This window comes from Schistocerca nitens, chromosome 5 (genome assembly GCF_023898315.1).
Source record: "Schistocerca nitens isolate TAMUIC-IGC-003100 chromosome 5, iqSchNite1.1, whole genome shotgun sequence".
NCBI classification, from domain to species: Eukaryota; Metazoa; Arthropoda; class Insecta; order Orthoptera; family Acrididae; genus Schistocerca; species Schistocerca nitens.
In genome coordinates, this window is record NC_064618.1 from 712,527,130 (window position 1) to 712,549,114 (window position 21,985).

At 37.0% G+C, this 21,985-nt stretch overlaps 1 protein-coding gene across 7 annotated transcripts in view; it reads left to right on the forward strand.

Annotated features, from left to right (window-relative positions):
* The first annotated feature begins 1,557 nt into the window (after positions 1-1,557).
* LOC126260798 (uncharacterized) overlaps positions 1,558-21,985 on the forward strand; it is a 61,021-nt gene continuing 40,593 nt past the window's right edge. For 4 of the 7 annotated variants that reach the window (XM_049958139.1, XM_049958142.1, XM_049958140.1 and 1 more), the window contains exon 1: positions 1,558-3,727. In XM_049958139.1, the coding sequence (XP_049814096.1) occupies positions 1,661-3,013 (1,353 nt within the window). In that variant the 5' untranslated portion in view covers positions 1,558-1,660 and the 3' untranslated portion in view covers positions 3,014-3,727. Of the gene's footprint in view, positions 3,728-6,419; positions 6,505-10,190; positions 10,306-21,985 lie in introns of those variants that run through there. The other 3 variants (XM_049958141.1, XM_049958145.1, XM_049958138.1) reach the window with 2 other exon arrangements.

Genomic DNA, 21,985 nt, shown 5'->3' on the forward strand with positions numbered 1-21,985 from the left:
AGAACAGTTTCCAGGGAAGAGGTTAGCAAATCGTGACGCATTTCAAAGACTTGATGTATGTGTTCGTTAAACAGGTGCTCATAGAGTACACTGACCGGAAACTAGTAGACCTTGCAGTGTGTGATCTGATCTGTTCACTTTGAGGCTGGTGCGTTACAGTGAACTGAGGACAATCGCAGCACCAGCGAACGAACCATAGCCAAGACATTAAATACTTCAGACGCCAATATACGGACCGTCCTGTACGATTCGGGCCTGAAGCTATTCCAGGATCAGAAGGTACAAGATCTATGAGCTGTTGGCTCTCCAGCGTGTGGAATTCTGCCACTGATACTTTGAAGTCATAAACATCCATGACTGCCAAACGAGTGTTTTATTTACTGACAAGGCTGCCTTCACAATGAAAGGAATGTTCAACAGCCACAGCAGCCAGGTCTGGGAGAAAGTCCTAAGGGAACTCGTTCGTTCCACCATCAACAAAGATTTAACATAAACGTGTGGGCTGCTGTTGTTCATGACCATCTGATTGGGTTGTACATCACACTTTGCAGTTGATGTCAAATGACATTCAGATAACTTTTTTCCCAGTTGTTGGATTGGGGGGTGTTGGCCAAAACCGTGACCACAACATTCTCCTGACCTCACTCCTACAGATTTCCTTTTGTGGCGGGATATGAAGCGTTTGGTGTGTGAGACACAGACAACACGCCAGAAGAGATGTTTGCCAGTTAAGCTGAAGTTGTAGCCTTTATTTGTGAGGGACCTGGTTGCTTTGAGTGTGTTGGATAATAAGACACCCAAGTAGTCAGCTGTGCATTAATGTAAACGGACGACATTTTCGGCAACATCTTTCAAGCAATATTCACCACAGAGCAGTTTCACACCGTCTCTAAACACCACTAGCGCCAATGCCTTCAAGGTCTGCTCACGGGGAAATGGTGCACCTGTAACTTCCTGACACACAAAAAGGTGTTGGAAAGAGGGAGTGAAGGAGGGAGGGAGGGAGGGAGGTAGAGAAACCGGAAGTTAAACGCCTATAGAATTAGGTTACCATTAATACTGATAGACACCGTTTACTGTCTGATTACTGTTTTATGACTGATTGACAACTAATCGAATTATGCCATTACACAGGTTAAGCTGTCACGTTGGCATAGCTGCAGTAGAAGTATCGTGGCAGTGGCGCTCTTTGGGAGAGAATGTTGGATGCAGCCTTCGTTAACTGCGTGTGGAAGACTGAAGCATTCTGAAGAGTGTTCTGAAAGCTCTTAATCGGGTGAGGACACCATTAAAAATCGTGTTTTGGCGTCATTAGGCAGATGTGAGTCACTTGTATGCGCTTTGGTTAAGGTCACAATGACGTCTCTGCTTTCAGAAGGAACGGCGGAACCAACAATCCAGCATTTCCACGCTTGCGACTGTTCTTCGCAGAGAAACGAGGTGGGCGGTGCGGATCGCAGGTCACTCTGCGCTCGGTGTTCGGCTCCAGGAGGGCAGTCCCAAAAATATCGCGCTATGTAAGCTGTTGACATCAGCATCAGAACCGCCATTGTCTGCAGTCTCCTCCCTGGACAACGACAGTGGGCCGTCATCAGTTGCTTCGGGACACGTTCTGCATGTGGCCCCAGCTCTCGCAGGTGGGCAACAACCGCAAGCAACGATGTATCAGGGCGGCTCCTCATCAGCCGGCGGGCCGCACAACGAGCCAATGCCGCAAGGAGCCCCTCAGGCTTGCAGCGCGTGCGGGCATGCATCGCCGGGACTGCCAGCACAGCAGGATGGGCGTGGCCTCCAAATGTCGCCTGTGTCATTTATTGGGGCACCCAATGCGCAACTCGTGCCACCTGAACACTGTTTGCCTTGTTGCTTCCAATGGGAATCCAAGGCGCTTGGAGATCAACCTGATGCCCAGGGGCAACCAGAGGGACTACTGCCACCAGCTGCTACAGCGAGAAATGCAATTCAAGGCGCTCAGGAACGGCCACAGCAAAATTCAGCACCTGCACCTCGTCAGATGATGTACTCCCATGATCCATGCAGATGGCAGCCTCGTTCTTATTCTGCTGAGATATGCCAGCGCTGTTGCTCTGCCAAGGAGTCAGTTCAGCCTGCTGTTTCAAGTGTACCTCATACCACACCAGCATCTTACCAACTATACGACAGTCTAGATTCTGTGAGCAGAGGAGGAGGAGCAAGAAGAAAAGAGTTCCTTGTTGTAGACCCAACATCAGGTAGAGCAGAAAAAATTCAGGTGCTACAATCCGGCTCATATAGCCTTACACCTGCGCAAGGAACGCAAAGAAATAATCTGCAGTCACTGGCACCTGCCCAAGCAATCCAGCCAATGGGAACAGTTCAGCGAGAGTCCTCCAGTTTGCCTCCACCTACGCAAATACCCCCCTTTCTGCAACCATCTGGAACAAGAGGAGTGCAGATTCCACAACAATCTGAAGTACCGGGTATGACTCAGAGAACGGCCAATGGTGCAGCTGTGCATGTGCGATTGCCAGTGCCATCAGCTTTGAGTCAGCAACAGTCCACCAATCCAACTGCATCAGGGAATACATCGAGTTCAGTGGCCCATGTCGAACATCAACCCCTTGTACAAGATGCTGTTGTAAGAGACTCCTTGCCAAACACACAACCCCAGGCAGCAAGCAGGTTCCAACCCCCAGTTACTAAAATAGGTGCTGTAGCATTAAAAATCTTGCAGGACAACTCACCACAGCCAGCAAGAGAATCTTTTGGATACATTTATGACCAACGACGTCGGCTTATTATGCGTAAACATCACCAAATTCCGAACATAGGTTTTCGTTCTTTGTATGACAATGCTTTGGACTACATGCAGACCCGAACTCCAATGGCATCTGATGAAGCTGCATCACAGGAGCCACTGATAGATGTACTACCTACGTCTGTGGTAGTCATTGAGAGCCAAGACACTGGAAAGGGAAGAAAATCGCAAACCACCACAACTCAGGTAGACACACTGGCACAACCACAACAATAATCCGAAATGGCCAGATCAGAGCCTGTGTCCACGGAAACTGGTCAGCAGGGTGGGAGACAAGTATCCACAATGGAGAAAGCATCACAACCCACCACATCTCAGGGAGCCACACTGGCACAACCACAGCGATTGTCTGAGATGGCCAGATCAGAGTCTGTGTCTACAGAAAGTGATCAGCAAGATGTGACCCAGAAACTTGCAAAGGAGAATGCATGGCAACCCACCACATCTCAGGCAGTCACACTGGCAAAACTACAGCGGTTGTCTGAGATGGCTGGATCAGAGTTCGCGTCTACAGAAACTGGTGAGCAGAGTGGGAGCCAAGCATCCGCAAACGAGAACACATCACAACCCAACACATCTCAGGCGGCTACACTGGCACAACCACAGCGAACATCTGAGATGACCATATCAGAGTCTGTGTCTCCAGAAACAGATCAGCAAGGTGGGAGCCCAGAATTTGCAAAGGAGAATGTATGGAAACCCACCACATCTCAGGCAGACACACTGGCAAAACCACAGCAGTTGTCTGAGATGGCTGGATCAGAGTTCGCGTCTACAGAAACTGGTCAGCTGAGTGGGAGCCAAGCATCTGCAAAGGAGAACGCGTGGCAACTCACCACATCTCAGGCAGCCACACCATTGCAACCACAGCGATCATCTAAATTGGCCAGATCAGTGTCCGTGTCTACAGAAATTGGTCAGCAGGTGCAGGTGAGTAGTGCAGGGAAACTACCTGTCGTGAAAGTAGGAGTTACTGTAGAAATTTTAATTATGTTCAAACAAATTCAAGCAGTCCTATGTTTATATAATTTGCAGGCACTTGTGGGTAAATCGTTTAGGTTGCCAGGTGAAGTAATGTTCCTCTCCAGTTTCTTATACGTATTAGACGTTTCTACCCCTCAATCGGGATCTTCCTCAGGAACTCCTGGTGTTTACGATTAACTTAACAGTGTCAAAGACCAGTTTTCCAGCGCTCATGCTGAAGAAGTAGGGTAAAATTCTTCTGGCTACAATTGGTGGGTCATCGCCATTGGATAGAAATGGATATTTCCCACTCTTAATATGAAGGAGGTCTGGTTCGTCTAGTTGCAATTCTTGGTCCATCGACAAAGGTAGATGCGAAGTAGGTAGAAGAAGGAAGGAGGAAAGTTTATCAGAGTGTTGTTGTCGTGCTGCAGAGGAGCCTTCCTGGTCGTTGTTTGTATCCCTCGCGCAGTGTGGCTGCGGATTTGCTTCCTTGATCGCGGAAGCCACAAAGGTGGAAGTCTATAGCCGCCTCCTCTGTTGACTTTACATCCATTCTTGGAAACATCAACAGTTTTTCTTCTATGAATGTTGGTGTCCTTGGCCAGCACACGTAGTTGTTGAGATCAATGCCTTGGTGGCAGTTCTGCAGACGTTCCGCTACCGCAGATTTCGTACTTCGATTTAACCGCATGTGACGATCACGTTCTCTTACAGTCCTTTCCCTTTCGCCTATATACACTCTGTCACAGGCACACGTAACTTCACAGATTCGCGTAACGTGGAGATAATCAGGTGCACCTGTTTTATATCGGATAGAGTCTTATATTTTCTTTTGTCTGAAAAATGTAGTCTGTATATCATCTTTCTGTAGGACTGTGCTGATTCATTCAATAGCTCCAGAAACGAACGGCAACCAAATAGAGTGAGAAAACGGTCTCACATGTTTATTATTGTTGTTTTTGATTTTGCTATTGGTGTTATTTTCATTTTGAGGACTGGTCTGATGCAGCTCTTCAAGTACTCTTCACGTGAAAGCCTCTTCATCTCCAAATAATCACTACAACCTACACGTGTTTGAAGCTGCTTACCATAGTCAGCTCTTGGTATTCCTCTACAATTTTTACACCCCAAACTCCTTTCCAACAATAAATTGGTGAGATCTCGATGTCTCAAAATGTGTGCTATCACCCGACCTCCTGTTTAGTCAAGCCATTCCATAAATTTCTTTTCTCCCAATACTCATTAGCTATGCGATCTAACTATTAATCTTCAGCATTGTTCCATAGTACAACATTCCAGAACCTTTTATTCTCTTATTGTTTTAACTGCTTATCGTCCACGTTTCACTTCCATACAAGGGTTTCCTCCAGACAAATTCCTTCAGTAAAGACTTTCTAACACTCAAAGTTATATTCGATGTCAACAAATTTGTCTTCTTGGGAAACGCTTGCCGTTGCCAATCTACATTTTATATCTTCTCTATTTCGGTCATCGTAGGTTATTTTACTGGCCAAATAGCAAAACTCAGGTACTACTTTTAAGATCTGATTTCGTAATCTAATTCCCCTAGCTTTGCCTGACTTAATTCCATTGCATTCCATCACCCTTGTTTTGCTTCTGTTGGTGTTGGTATGACGTATATCCTCTTTCAAGAAATTGTCCATAGCGTTCAACTGCTGTTACGAGTTCTTTGCTGCCTCTCACGGAATTACATTGTCTTTGCCAAACCTTGAAGTATTTATTTATTCTCCCTGAACTATAAATTCTTCTCCAAATTTTTCTTTGGTTTTCTTTACTACTTGCTCAATGTACAGATTGAGTAACATCAGGGAGAGGCTGCAACCCTGTCTCATTCCCTTTCAACCAGTGGTTCCCATTCTTACGAACTGCTGTCTGGCTTCAGTACAAGTTGTAGATAATCTTTTGCACCCTATGTATTACCTCCGCTACCTCCAGAACTTCAGAGCGCAAGGCCATGTTGGCTGATGTCACGACACGATTAAGTCAATCATACATACTGTTACCCCTGCAATTACTGTAAGTGCTGCTGCACCTCTTCAAGAACCACTTGTCGGTCTGCCCTCAAAAGAGTAAAACAAAGAATCAAAGGTTTAGGCAATGATGGTCTGAAAGCTACAGAGGAAAACAGAGAAGTCGAAAAGGAGTTGGTTCCTTATAAATGTTTTGAATAATTTAATGATGTACCTGCAATTAAGCAATATGATAATGATAAAAGAGGTACATTAAACGAATCAGAAATACAAAATTTATTAAATCACTATGATGTAAAGGTTAAAAATAGAGCGACTTAATGAAAACATTAACAATAGTTGAAGAAGTCTAGAATATATTGATCACAGTGAAGATGAGGTTTCTGGATTATGACTTGATGGTAAATGTAAATTCGTTGACAAATTACCAGTGACATTTGAGGGAGATAAATTAACTGTTGGTGAAATGACATATGGAGGAACAGACTGATCAATGAATTTCTTAACTAAAAACAGATTACAATAGATGATATAAATACAATATTTACAAGTTCTAGTTTATCAATTCATGCATTATATTCTGATAATAATCCAATTAACAAAAAATCAAGTAAAAGAAATAAATATAAATATTTAATAAAAGAAATCATGATGATTTTTTCCAGCATTGAGGCAAAGAAATCTAGATGATTCACTGCAAGGTGAGAATGGGAGAAGAGGTGAAGGGTTCATAAAAAATACACAAAGAAGCCAATTAAATATATTTGGATGAATGATGTTAGAGATTCTATTGATAGATTAGCAGTTATTCATGTAGAACAATTAGCTTGAAATAAAAATTATCATAATGAGAATCTTGGAATAAGACACATGTTAATAAAAAAATTATTGATTTACTCAATAGCAGGCCAAAAGGGATACCATATCAGCTTAGATTTTTGAATTACTTTCCATAAACATTTTCGAAAAACGAAAAATTTGGAAAATGATTACTTAATACTTTGATTAATAAATCATCATTTGAAATGCATTTCCCTGGTTGTGGTTGTTGTAGTCCAGGAACAAAATTAGAAAGACGATTAGCTACAAGAGATCAAGGAATGAATCTACTTGATAAAGCTAGTAAGAAATATAATATTGCATATACAGATCTTAAAGATTTATAAAAAAGACATGAAGCAGATAAAGAAGTAAGCTATCTACAAAAGAAAGAATGCATGCTTCTGATGCAACCAATGGAGGAAAATTAGGTGCTACAGTATTTACAGGAATAATGTATAGCAAGAGAAAATAAGGTATAGATTTAGATGTTGATGATAATGGTTGGGGACTATAAAAATAAAAACCTTTATAAATATTATCCTTATAAATGAATAACTTCAGCATTGATCATACTTCACTACCTAGTGGCAACACTAAACCAAAAACAATTACAATTAAATTCAGTAATTAACATTTACATGGTGTCAAACATTTTTTGGCTGATGCACAAAAAAGAAAGAGAGATAACAAGGCATGTGGCAATTCGCTTTTAACATTAGGTATTCCTGTTGTCAAAAAATTATTGAATATCTAACAAGAAAGAAAGGAGGTTCTGGATTAACAAAATAAGAATGGGGATTTTTCCATTACTTCTGGGGACATTACCTTATTTAGGTGTTGCTGGTACAGTGGCCAGTACAGTAGCAAACACAGTAACAGATAAAAAAGATCAAGAATTAGAATAAGATAAAAGATCGAATTTAACAGTGGAGAAGAACGCTGTAGCTGGAGTGAAAGCAACAAAAAAATCCAAAAAATACTCAAAAAACATGATGATGCATTATCGTATTTTGATGTAGAAAATCTTGCTAAAGAATTAAAAATGAAACACTTTCGTGGCCTCTTCACAACTCATGAATTACCTAATCATCCTAGAGAATATGACTCAGGAATCGTTAAGTTTGATATTTCTCATAATATAGGCACTCATTGGATGTGCTGTTATAAAAATAATGATAAAAAATTGTGTTTGATTCATTTGGAGGAAATAGTCCCAAACAACTGGCTCAAGTGAGTTGGCTCAAGTGAGTTGTATTAAAATGGCCAACGAATTCACAATTTTAAAGAATTACTATGTGGTCGTTTTTGTCTGTTCGAGCCAAATCTATTGTCAGATAATTATAAGCTTAATGAAATTCTGAATATAGCAAACATAAATTTTTGGAAATAAGCTGTAGCCCTAAGGCAGTATAATAGATGAAAAACAAACTTAAATAATTAGAAGCAAATGATGATTAAAAATTAGAAAGTTTAATTAGACAATTTCATAAGGAATTATATAGAATTTTTAAATGACCAAGTGCTATATTAGTTTTAAAGGAAGAAATTAGTCAATATGAAAAATTCAGCAAGCAGTTATGATGCAGTTAACAGTGTTACAGCATCTGAATATAGAAATATTTTAACATAACTCAGTAATCATATTACTAAACAAGAATTAAGTAAATACTATCAAAAGATATAGAAAAAGCTTTTGCAGATTATTTCCCAAGTTAGAATTAACTCCACATCTAAACCAATTTAGTAATCTTCGAAATAAAATACGTTATAGAAAATAATTGAATTTACTTTTATGATTGGAGATGAACAAAAAATTCTTAATTTTGACTATGATTACAGTCTTTAAAGAATTATTTTTGTTGGTAACAATATACACAAAGATTTGAAATTTGATGATTTTGAAATTATAGTAAGTGTATAACGCAAATGCAAGTCGTTATGCCCTTTAAGCTCCCTGTTAACCAAACTCCTAGTCCCGTCACAGGGAAACCAAGTATAATGCATGCGCTACAATTCCGTGTTAAGTATAACATTTCATTGCAAGTAGCATACCCTCTGGGAGGAATTTTGGATAGTTTGACTGTGTTGATCCAGTGCACATTGGGTATCGAACTATGATTTCGTACAAATTGCAATTAGTAGAAGAACCGAAAGACTTTATTTGTGGAAGTTAAGAAAGTAATTAAGTTCACATAAAAGAATGAATGTACTGTTGCCAGCCTAATTATGCATAATAATTTAGATTATTAAGTTCAAAGAATTTAACTAAAATTTTACTAAAGAACACTTTCGTTACTTATTTCTTTGTAAAGTGCAATGAATGCACACAACTACCAGATGAACTGAACAGTAGATAACAGTAGTTAACTTTGAAATGACTTTCATTAATGCTCCTTTTAAATAATGTAAAACTACCAGACTAACAGAGTAAGGGATAGCAATAGTAATCATTTGCATATAATTGGCATTCACAAAAAAGAGAAATGGCACTTCACTCCTATTGATAATAATTACTATCTCAATCCTTAATTAATTCAGCACCAAAATGTTACCAAAAACACCAAGAGACTAAATTGAAGCATAACCAGGTTCTTGGTTTAAACTAACACACATATACCACAAATATTGTACAAAAACTTTTTACCCTCTTCATTTGTGGAAATGCTTCAGATTTCTTTAGCCAAAAAAATCTTTAGTTTAACTTTCTCATGATGGAAATGAATATATTGTGGCCACATAAACTGTCATTTAATCTATAGGCAAACTCTGTAACTATTTTAGAGACAAATTGCTTTACACTAATGTGGATTTCTAACCGCACTTGTATTTCTTTATATTTCAATACTATATAGCAAAGTTAAATTTCATGAAAGTTAAGATTTTGTACCTCTTTCATTACCTGTGTAGCAGGTGGTTTAACTAGTATTGTTTATACATTCTACTACAGAAACTTTGGTACATTTAAAGTAGAAACAATTCACTGATAATTCAGAAACAGGATACTTGGTCTTTAGCACATTTAGAATAGGACCCTGTACTGGTTTCATGATCTGGGCAATTTCAAAGTTCAAACATATATTATTATCACTGAAATTATTATTGAAAAATACACACAAATATGCTGGTCCATACTATTATACATATCGGATTTCCTTAAGTTGGTGGAGAAGTGGTGCAATAGTGGTTGCAAGCATGTGGCGGCTATCTGGTCTCACCTCTTGCTGTTTAAGGCTCTTTACAAATTCTTCTTGGCGATGTATTAATTATTTTAGAGCCATTCCAGAATATAAGGGCAGTATATTACAGCCAAAACTACATCTGAAGCAATTTCAACATAAAACAACTTCTCTATGCCTCACTTGTCACCCACGATGTTGACTTTACAGCTGCTGGCCACTGACTGCGTAATGACTCTCTTGCCGCTCAAATTGACCACCATTTCCACCTTTTCCCGCGCCAAACCGCTTCCAAAGTGGAGGGGGTTCCCTACACCTTTTCTTGCCGCATAATACAACTTCCTTATGTATGAACCAGTTTTCAGCATACAATTTCTCTTTTCTAAACAGGCATATTTTATAAAGATTCATTATTTAAACACTGTTATGTTTTTTCAGAATCTCCATCAGCAACTTCCACTTCCCTCTGGCAGTTCAAAGACATTAATCAGTAAAGATCAAACATTTCATAACTGCATACATAAAATTACACAGTATAAATTATTTATAATCGATCTTGGTATTACAAGTGTAACTGATAAGCTGTATGCAGTAATAGTAATCAATCAGTAAAGGTACACAAAACAATTATTTTAACTGTATGATTTAATCTGTAGAAATGGAAAACCACATTTGTGCTTGAAGTGCAGAAAACTTACTGAGAATCACCACTCTCAAGGAGACAGCATTAAAAATGGAAGACAGGGAACTGAAGGAATTTGTACAGTATGTAAAACTAAAAAGAGAACATTTGTTAAAAAAATTGTAGGTTGTGGTCTGAATACTTGCGAAGAAATTATTAATGAACTAAATAACCCAATAAGAAAAATTTTAAAAGAAGAAGAGTTGTTTCTTTTGGTGTAGATTATTTACGGCCTGTTGGTCTAGTGCAAATGGTGTCTGGATAATTAAAGGGAATTTCAAATATAATTTATGGCTATAAATATTTATTAACTGTAATTGATATCGTCTCAAAATTTCCTTGGGGTATTTCAATTAAAGATAAAACAGGTAAAAATTTAGTTGGTGCTTTTGAAAAATATTTAGAAAGAGAACTCCAAAAAATTTACAAACAGATAATGGAAAAGTATTTCATAATGAAGAATTTCAGGAACTTGCCATTAATGACTATTCTACTTTTACAGAATTAAAAGCGCCTGTTGTAAAAAGATTAAAAGTGTGGAAGAGATTTGCTCTTCAAGGAAATTACAAATGGGTACACATAGTAAAAAAATTAGTTGACAAATGCAATGATACAAACCATTTAACAAAAAAATGAAGGCAACAGAAGTTATTCGAAAAAATTATAAGCCAACCATCTTAGTATCTAATTATAGGCCTAAATATAAAATTGGCAATGAAGCTAGAATTAGTAAACTTAAAGGAATTTTTGACAAATGTAATACAGCTGTTTTGTCAACATAACGTTTTGAAATTGGAGATGTTATTTGTTCTAATCCAGTCACATGTAAACTAAAGCCACTGGATGCAGAAAAATAATAGGAATTTTTTATGAGTATGAACTACAAGAAACAAAATTTCCAGATCTTGTAGAAGGAATTAGGAAAAGAAAGATAATAGAGTTTCTATTAAATGACTTGGTTCTGATAATTCATATGATAGGTGGGTATAAAAAATAATCATATAAAAATATTTTTTATTTTTCTAGTAATTTTTTGAAAACTAAATAGAAGGCTTCCAATGTAAGTTATGTAAAAATTGTAGATCTGAGAAATTAATTATTAATTTCAATTCAGATATTTACAAAGGATGGTTCTACAACCATATGTAGACCTTTTTTAAAAGAATATCATAAAAATATATAACAACAATCAAATTCTTTGTGTTTGTCGAAAAAATTATAAATATTATTGCATAGAGTTACATGTTTTCACCTATTACTGTCCTTCAAATCAGTCACTACTTGTGTATAGAATCCGTTGCCAGCAATGTGGGAGGCATATTATACCATTAGCAGAGCCTGTTCTGTTGATGGTGTGAATGGAGCAGTCTACTGCCTGTCTAATCTCTGAACAGTTCTGAAGAAAATGCCACAAACTGGTTCCTTTATCTTCGGAATCAAAGTCACAAGGACTTAAGTCTGGGAAGTGTGGTGGATGGAACAGTTCTTCCCAGTCCCATCGACCAAACAAAACAGCCATAGCTTGCACTGTATGCGCCCATGCATTCTTGTGCAAAATAATGGGTGGGTTGTTCAGAAAGTATCGCTGATTCTTTCACAAAGCTGGTCACAGCTGATGCTCCAAAAATGAAAAGTAATACTGTGCATTGACGGTCTGCTGTGGAGGAACGTAATACATAAGGATAACACCATCACAGTCGTACACAAGAATCACCATAACTTTAGACCGCTCCATTCGCACCATCAACAGAATAGGCTCTGTTAATGGTATCCTACACCTTCCACATCGCTGGCAACAGATTCTACACAACGCTGGTGGCTACTTTGAAGAACAGTAACAGGTGCAAACCTTTAACTCTTTTGTATCAGTTGAGAATAAATAGTTGCCACTATTTAAGTTCCAACATTTATAATAAATTATTATAATAATTTTATATAAATGCGCCTATTTAATATTTTGGAAGAGTTAGATAATTTAAAGATAAAATATATTTCAGAATATGCAGCAAAAGTGTTATTTGATAAATCTATGAAAATGTTATTTATTACGTACACATTTTGCATTGAGAATTACAATAAAAAACTTCTGGACTTTTATTGATATTATGAATTTAAAAGATGATTATGTTGGTTGGGAATATAGCTTAGGAATCAAAGAACATATAATCGATTTTTTTTAAAATGGGAAACATAAATAAATTAAATGTGAATTTTATAAAAAATAAAAATTAGTGATTTAATTAAGTGATGTCCATATGGTAACATATCTGTTTTAGTTCCCAAGATAGATCTCTCATTGTCATGTGGACTCGATGCTTTCTTATTGACTTTAATTGTACAGCCCTCATGTTTTTGACTTCAATACACACTCATCATTCTACATTTTTCAGTATTGTTGAACAGACAGTCCTTGTAGTCCCAAAAGTATGCTTTCTTCTGTATGACACATGTCTTGACTCCTTTTGATATTTTTCTCTTCGTAATCATCAAATTTATAAGCGTACATTTTTGCTCTTGAACCAAAAAATTGTTCCATTATTTTTCCTTCACATTTATATTTCATTTTTCCTAGTACTTTATTATTTACTAGTGGAACACTATAAATATATTTTGGATCCTCACTTGTATCACAAAAATCAGGCATAGATTTCATATCTTCATAAAAATCTCCAGTTTTTATATTACAGATGATAGCAAGGTTCAATATTTCCTCCATATTTGGTTTAATAACTTTGTAGTGAGAATCATACATTATTTCTGTCGATAAATCAAGTATAGACTTTCCAATATAAATAGGTTTAGTAAACAAAATTTCACTTTTATTCATATCGATAGCAACTAAATTTTCATTAAATACTGTTCTATTTTTGAAAATTGGTTTAGCAATTAATTTATCAGGTTTATGTGGATTTGAGACTGATTTTGTATCAACTCTATTTCGGAAGTTGTCCAAGGTTTTTCCAAATACAGCATTATTCATCAATCTGTTGATACATTTTTCAAATTTAGTTTTTGATTCCACTCTCATTTCCCATTTCTGTATTTAAATATTTAACCAATCACATCGTTTAAATTATAAAAACTTTTATGTGTTTTTGTAATTTTCAGTCCTAGAGACAGATACTGTTTAAGATTTCTGTATGAATGACATAATTATATTTATTCTCTAGAGTAGTTTACATTGTTTCTCGTTGGTTCCTGGAACAACTTTATTTTTGGAGGCTAATAGCAAATGTTTGTATAAATAATGAAATTCTTTCGAATATTTTAAATTGACTTTGAAAATATAACATATTTTCGAAGTGTCTGAAAGTTCACTTATCTTTTTAGCATCAAAATTTTTTGGTTCACCCCTTTGATGGGAAATATTGAGTCATAGCATAACCATAGAGATTGTTGGCATCTAAAATGCTAAATAACATGATATTTTCTTTACATCAATTTTTTTCATATATTTATTATTTACTTTAGTACATCTTTTAAAATATGGAGATATACCACCTCTTATTCCTTTTTATATCATTGGAATCATATCATAATCATGTAATAAATTGAGTTGTTGATCAGTCATTTTTAGCATCACATCTCGAGATAATCCAGGTGCCATATACTACCAAGATGGATCTAAGCTATATGTTTTCATACATACGTTTCTAAAATTTGAAAAGCATCAACTAATAGTAAAACATATAAATCTTGATATTCACTAAGATTTTTTATATTACAATTTTCCCAAATTAGTTTAGCATGATTGTAATCTCCTTCACTAATATCACTATCTTTCAGTTGTGTGTAAAATTCTTCTTTTGCTGGAAGCTGCTCTTCAAATTTCTTCCTGAGTACATGTGTGGATGTAAACCTTATTTAGTCACTAGACTGACTTGTACTTCTGGGAAAAATTTTCTAATGTTGATCATTCGTTCTCTCTTTAAATTTGACATAAGTGTGTTGAGGTTTAAAGACACAGGTCCGAATTTATCAATAAATCTCATTTTCTAATTTTCTGTTTTTTTTTAACAAAACTAATTTAACAGCTTTCAATATTTGGTATTAAATCAATTCATCAAAACCGAGTTCTCTCACTAACAAATGAGAATCTTACCCTGGTAAATCATGGAGATAAATCAGGACAGAACTAGGATGTTTCAATAGTAAATTATATTCTTTTCGTCAAATGATTGTGATGATGAACTTTTTTATACAATGTTTTTTGCATAAAAACATTTTCTAGATTTATTATGTCTAGGTTGTTCTTCAGATGTTGACAGTTTCATTTCTTCAATTTCAGAATAAATTTTCCGAATTTTTCAAATCTTTTCTAATACATTCTATAAAATGTTCATGTGCCAAGTGGTTCTTTATAAGCAACTGGATTTTTGTAATGTCTGTTTTTTTCACTTCGAATCGCCCATCTTTGAGGTACATCAGAGCAATCACTTCTTAGATGCTTGTGCTCTCTTTTTTTCCCAATACTTCTTCTTTCTATCTGATCTCTTCTTTCTTTCGACCTCTGATATCTGAATTGGATCCTGGTGTTGATCTTCACTTGGAACCTTGCATGGGGGCTTAATTATAAAAGATGAAAATAATTTTAATTTTTTGATTTAGTTTTTGTATGTCCGATTACGAAGTCTCGTAAACGGTTGGCCCTGACTAGTATTATTACGCAATCTGACTGCTTAGAACAATAACAAAGAATGAAATGGAAATTTTCATTAACAAAATTAATTAATTAAGTCTCCAGCAACTATAAAAACCTACGAAACCAAAGCACAAGTGTAACTGTTCTGTGTGTGGAAGTATGACTCAACGTACGCATCTGGCACGGTTCTTCTTCAATAACACAAGAAATTTTAAATATCATTTATACTGAATTAATTAAAGAAAATAAAAATACCATAATTACTCAAGAAAACCAGAATTACACTCTAATACAAGAACACAAGCCAGATGCTTTGTTGACTGAACCTGTAATGACGCATTATTTAAAACATGGAAATAATGAAAAATAAATCAAGTTTCGTTACCTTCATATATTGACCAAAATCACTCTAATCATTACAATATATCTCCACACCGACTCGCTATTACCACATCTCAACAAGAACTTTTCAGTATCACATCTCAGCAAGCACTCCCTACTAGCACATCTGAACACGAACTGACTACTACGAGTCCTCGACAAGCACTGCTCACTACGAGTTCTCAATAATCACTGCCAGTGGAGGCGGCGGAACAATGCTCTCTAGCGATCTCTGGCGCTGTGGCTCAGTGTAGCCACCTTTCAACCTCTTAGTTTTGTCTTTGGTCACGATCTTGGCTGTACCATTCTTTGACATGACTTTGGTAATCTGGAGTTCTCTCAAATCCTTTTCCACTTATATATACCAGTTAGGTTTAGTCTTTTTCTTTTGTAAAAGAAGCGAATGATTTGATTAGTTAGTCTGTTGCTATTTATTTGGAGTATGTGTCCAGAGAAATCAATCCTCCTTTTCCTCATGGTTTCTGAGAGTTTCTCTGACTTTGCATAGAGGGCTTCATTTGTATAGAAAACTTGTTTGTTACTTTGGAATTTGGGACCCATAATCTTCCCTCAAAATTTTCCTCCCCTTGATTTCCAATTTCTCCATTTACGCTTTCCTCCCCATGACCAGTGTCTCTGCTGCATAGAGTGCTTCTGGCATAATTACTGTGTTATAATGACTTATTTTGGTGTTCCATTTTGCTCCTTCTTGCTTCCATTGCTTTCCCTTCAAGGCTGTTCCTTTCAATCCATTCCCCTAGGTGATTGAGACTCCTAACCACCTCTATTTTTTTAGCTCCTATTTTAGTTCTCTTAGGAGTATGTAGTATATTCGCCATAATCTTCGTTTTTTTCTTATAAAATCTTAAGTTCTATCTTTCCTGCCTGCTCTTCTAACTTGGAGGACTGTTATTTAGCCTCCTCCCATGTTTCCGCAATCAGCACCTTGACGTCAAATGCTGAACACTTAATTGTGATTCCTTTGTTTTTTGTTTGAAGTCTTATTCCCCCTCTCGTTCTTTCATTCCATTCTCTCACAACCTTTTCGAGTGCACAGTTAAACAGCACAGGCGAGAGACCATCCCCTTGTCAGACCCCTGTTCTGATCTCAAAAGGTTCCGATAGTTCACCCATGAACCTGACATTAGAGGATGTATTCGTGAGCTTGTTTTCCCATGCAAGCTAAACTCCTCCAAAATATTGAACAACGACTCTCTGTCTATGGAATTCTAAGCTTTTTGGAAGTCTACAAAAGTCACTATATCTGTTTCTGATATTCTAAAATGTTTCTGAGGTTTAAGATCTGTCCAGGGCAGATATTCCCCAAACTGGCAGTCCAAGTGGGATTCTGCTCTTTTTAATAAAGCTCTGGACAATATCTTGTAGGTCACATCCAGCAGGGAAATCCCTCTATAGTTATTGGGATCAGATTTAGGACCTTTTTTGTGAAGAGGGTGTATCAGGGCAATTTACCATTCCTCTGGAATGATCCTTTCTTTTATATCTCCTCAAAAAGTTTCTAGAGTAAGACAATTGCATTTTTGCTAGCATACTTCCATAATTCGGCTGTTATCTGGTTTTTCCCTGATGCCTTGAAATTTTCCATAAGATTTAATATCACCTGGATCTCACTTACAGATGTGGGTTTAGAGTCTGGGTTGGGGGATGATTTCGGTCCATCATCGAACGCCATCTTTTGGTATGGTTCCTTGTAGTTTAGAAGTTCCTTGAAGTATTCTGCTAGTATCTTACAGTTACCCTATTACTATACGCCATGTTCCCTTTTTTGTCCTGAATTTGGAGGGTTGGGGGTCATATCTGTTTAGCTTCTCCCTAAAAATCCGATAATGGTTTCTCATGTTGTTCTTAGCAATGTCGTCATTTATCTTCCTGAGCAGTTGGTCCTCTTGCGCCTTTTTAAATTTCTTGATCTCCTTGGACACCATGTAACTGTACTGTCATATTGCTGGTTTAATTGTGGAGTATCTTTGCGGGCAGCCGTGTCTAGAGAGTCGAGTGTGGGACATGGAACTGTTATGTTGTGTAGTGTGTAGCTCTGCATGTGAGAGGCATTATTAGTATGGAAGTTGAAGTGTTGCTACAAGTGCTATTGCTTTAGAGTGATAAAATGTGCAAATGGTTCAGAGAAAAATGCATCAAGAAGTGATTTAAAAATGAACAGTGCTTCTCTCGTTGCGTGTCGTAGCGCACATTATCAGTCATCTGCGCCGTGTTCGGTCTCCGAGAATGAATTGATGTGAATCAGCAGAAATTAGTTACCATAAAAGAGTGCAATCAAGTGCCAGTGATCTGTAGCGAGCGTGAGAAAGTGCGTTCAGTCATCGCGTTTCCGCATTATCAACAATCAGCCGCGCCGCGACGGTTACGCGCACGCTCGTACAAGTGAGAACTGAAAAACTAACTTTACGAACAGTGTGAAAATAACATTACTAGTGTCAAGGAGGACTGGTACCAAATATCTCTGTATGCGTGACGAGCGTGAGAACTTCCGTGCGATCATCCGGCTTCTGCATCATCAACAATCACCCGCGTCGTGTCGGTTACGCGTACACTCGTTCGAATGATATTGTGGACTGATAATCATCCATTGGGAAAACACTTCTGAATTAGAATGTAAACAGTGCAACCTACGATTTTCCTTTAATCGTCTCAGAATATAGTCGTTCACACGTCGAACAGTGTTGTGTTTTAACGTTGAGTGGCTCCCCTAAACCCGCTTGCATAATTCGATAGATAATTTCAGGCAAGCCTGCAGCAGTGTGGAGCAGAACAGTACGACCGCCACGGGATTATGAGGTACGTGGTGTGGACAGGGCGCACGATTAAGAAATGGTCCGAAACGACAACCAGTTTAAAGGGTCCCCCACCCCCATTACTACAGCTGGGCGTGTTACAACCATCTTCTTAGTTTCCACAAAGTGCTGCCAGGTACTCTCGTCCTTTTTGGTTTGGCACATTTGCCACACCTTCTTCCTGGGATCAAGTAGTCTATCACACCCATCATTCCACTACCTGTGCTTCTTCATCCTGGTAACAGGACGAAGCTGCTCTGCCTTGGTTATAAGACTCTTCTCCATCTGCTTCCAGTCCTCATCTTCTAGGTTACTGGTTAACTTTGCCCATTCCTCCTTCTTCTCCTTTATTTTCTCTGGATCATATCTCCTTTGTACAAGGTTTTTCCTATGAAATTTACTCTTGGGGATGATTTTCAGTTTCACTTTAGATAGGCAGTGGTCAGAGTCAAAGTTGGCCCCTCTTAGGACCCTAACATTTTGGATTTCCTTATGAAATTTCCGCTTTATTGCAACATGATCTAACTGTAATTCTCCCAGGAGAGAGTTAGGTGAAATCCACATCTTCTGCTTTCTTGGTAATTGCTTCAAACTAGTTGATTTCAGGACCAAACTGTGCACCTGGCATAATTCTATGAGCCTGATACCATTTTGGTTTGTCCTGTTTCATGCTGGGTATCTCCCCACTATATGCCTAAACCTTTTCTCTCTCCCCACTTGGGCATTAAAATCCCCTAGAAGGATGACTTTATGTTTTTCGGGGATCTTTTGAATTGTGTCATCTAGTTTGTCCCAGAATAGTTCCACCTTCTCCTTACTCTTTTTGTTGTCAATGTTTCTAGGAGTGTGAACATTTACGAACGTATATACTTGGTTGGTCGACTTAAACGTGAGTGTGGATAACCTTTCAGAGGCAGACTCGAAGCTTATAATGGAACCTAATACTTTCTTGTCAATTACGAAACCTATCCCAAGGTGGGAATCATTTTTCGTAACTCTTGTCCCCGTCTTCCCCTTAAGTATCCTGAATCCTCCCAATTAAAAGCTGTCCTCCTCCAAGAACCTGGTCTCTTGCACAGCCATAATGATGATTCTATGTTCATTTAATGTGTCTGTTAGAGTCTTAAGTGTCCCCACTTTGAAAAGTGAATTTGCACTTAAAGTTGCTAAGTAGTTTGCTTTCCTGTATTTTATTTTGTTTGAGGTTCCAAGACACTCCGATTCGTCTTTGTCTGACGTTGAAGACTCCCCAGAATCCGAATGTCTGCTTCTGCACTTATGTGCAGTGAATTGACCATCTGGGGTAATTAGTTTCACATCACACTTTTCCATGATTGATAATTCTTTGAGTTCTGAGGGTGACTTCTAGAGCCACCTCTTTTACAACCAAGGTAGTTAACCCTGGAGGATTATTCACAGCCGCCCCTTATATGGAGACAGATGCAGACCAAAAGCTGCCCAATTTGGGAACAGTCGCTTTTGGATTTTGATTTGATTTTTAATCCATGGTGAACTTCACTAGGCTCTTCCACTCACTCCACCATTGGGAATCAGATTCCTCTTCACCTTCGAGACTGTTAACCAGGTTTCACCTAGTAAACCTAGGCAGTGGCCCTTACAGAGTATACCATCTGGAGCCAGATGAACCCAGGTTTCTTAATGAAGTGTTACTCCTCCCCCTCCTCCTTCCTCATCACTTGTGAAATGAGGCTCTGGGCTTTGGACTGGCACTGCCAAAAATATGATGTCTATTTATATATTTAACATAATAACAAAAACCATTTGGTTCATGTTTTAATTTCGTAGTAAAAGAGTGTTCTGGATTAGGTTGACAATTATCCATTTTTAATAATAAACTATCAACGTATACATAAACACCAAAATGGTAAGTTTATAATTTTCAAATTGTTTTTGTTGATCTTTTCCTAGTAGTTATACTTTTATTGATTTATTATTTAAACACTTTTTTGTGAGACCATCTAATTTTGTTCATGATTACAGTGTAATAGAAACATATCACAAATACATTTCTTGTACTCTTTTTTATTGGTTTGACTAGAAACAAATTGACAAATATTTTATCCAATAACAGTGTGAATTATTTTCTTTTTTAAAACATAGTAAGTTAATATGTTTTTCTTTTTTACATTTTGATATTTTTAATGGATATGTGTAATAATATATATCTTTGGAGGCTATATTTTTCCTTTAAGGGAGTAAACATTAATAGTGGCATTAATTTTAGTCTCAGTTTTTGATATATCATTAATTTCACCAAGGAACGAAATATGTGGTATTCCCTTCTTCAAACTCCTTAAAAATACTTATAATTACCTTTTCTATTAGGATTTTTACATTTCTGTCTATCTGTTGATTTTAATGTGGGAGCTGCTGCCTGTGGGAAGTATTTTAATCGTTTTTTTGTGTTAACAAAAGCATTTTTTTCTTCTTTTGTTTGTTCTGGTAATTCTATGCAAGACAAATCACTTAATGGAACTTTTTTTATTTTTTATTTTTTTAAACAGATGTGTGTAATAATATATTTCTTAGGAGAATATCTTTTTCCTTTAAGGAAGTAAACATTAATAGCTCCTTTAATTCAGCCTCAGTTTTTGGTATATCATTAATTTCAACAAGGAACGAAATATGTGGTATTCTCTTCTTCAAACTCCTTAACAAAATTTTTATATTTTATTTTTTTTATTTTTTATGATTTTTTAAATTTTTTATTTTTATGATACCCTTTTAAATAATTATGTTTACAATATTCTCAAAAGCCAACCACGGTGAAATTTCTTTTAAAATATCCTCAAATCTAATCCAAACTTTTATATCACCAATCATTTATAAGGTGAAAAAGTTAGATTTTTATTTTTTAAGATTAAAATAAGTTTTTACATCCTCAAAAAGTCCAAATGAAATTCATTATAATAATGGAATAAATTTATTAGTTGTTTTTTTGTTATACTCTCTGCTCTCTAAATCTCTAGATTCAGATTTATTTGTTACTGAGTGAGAAACTTCGGAAAATAACATGTTGTTATTGTTGTGGTCTTCAGTCCAGAGACCGGTCAGGTGCAGCTCTCCATGTTACTCTATCCTGTGCAAGCTTCATCATCTCCCAGTACCTACTGCAACCTACATCCTTCTGAATCTGTTTAGTGTATTCATCTCTTGGTCTCCCTCTACGATTTTTACCCTCCACACTGCCCTCCAATACTAAATTGATGAACCCTTGATGCCTCAGAATATGTCCTACCAACCAATCCCTTCTTCTAGTCAAGTTGTCCCCCAAATTCCTCTTCTCCCCAATTCTGTTCAATACCACGTCATTAGTTAAGTGACCTACCCATCTAATCTTCAGCATTCTTCTGTAGCACCACATTTCGAAAGCTTCTATTCTCTTTTTGTCTAAACTATTTATCGTTCACGTTTCACTTCCATACATGGCTACACTCCATACAAATACTTCCAGAAACGACTTCCTGACACTTAAAAATCAATACTCGATGTTAACAAATTTCTCTTCTTCAGAAACGCTTTCCTTCCCATTGCCAGTCTACATTTTATAACCTCTCTACATCGACCATCATCAGTTATTTTGCTCCCCAAATAGCAAAACTCATTTACTACTTCAAGTATCTCATTTCCTAATCTAATTCCCTCAGCATCACCCAATTTAATTCGACTACTTTCCATTATCCTTGTTTTGTTT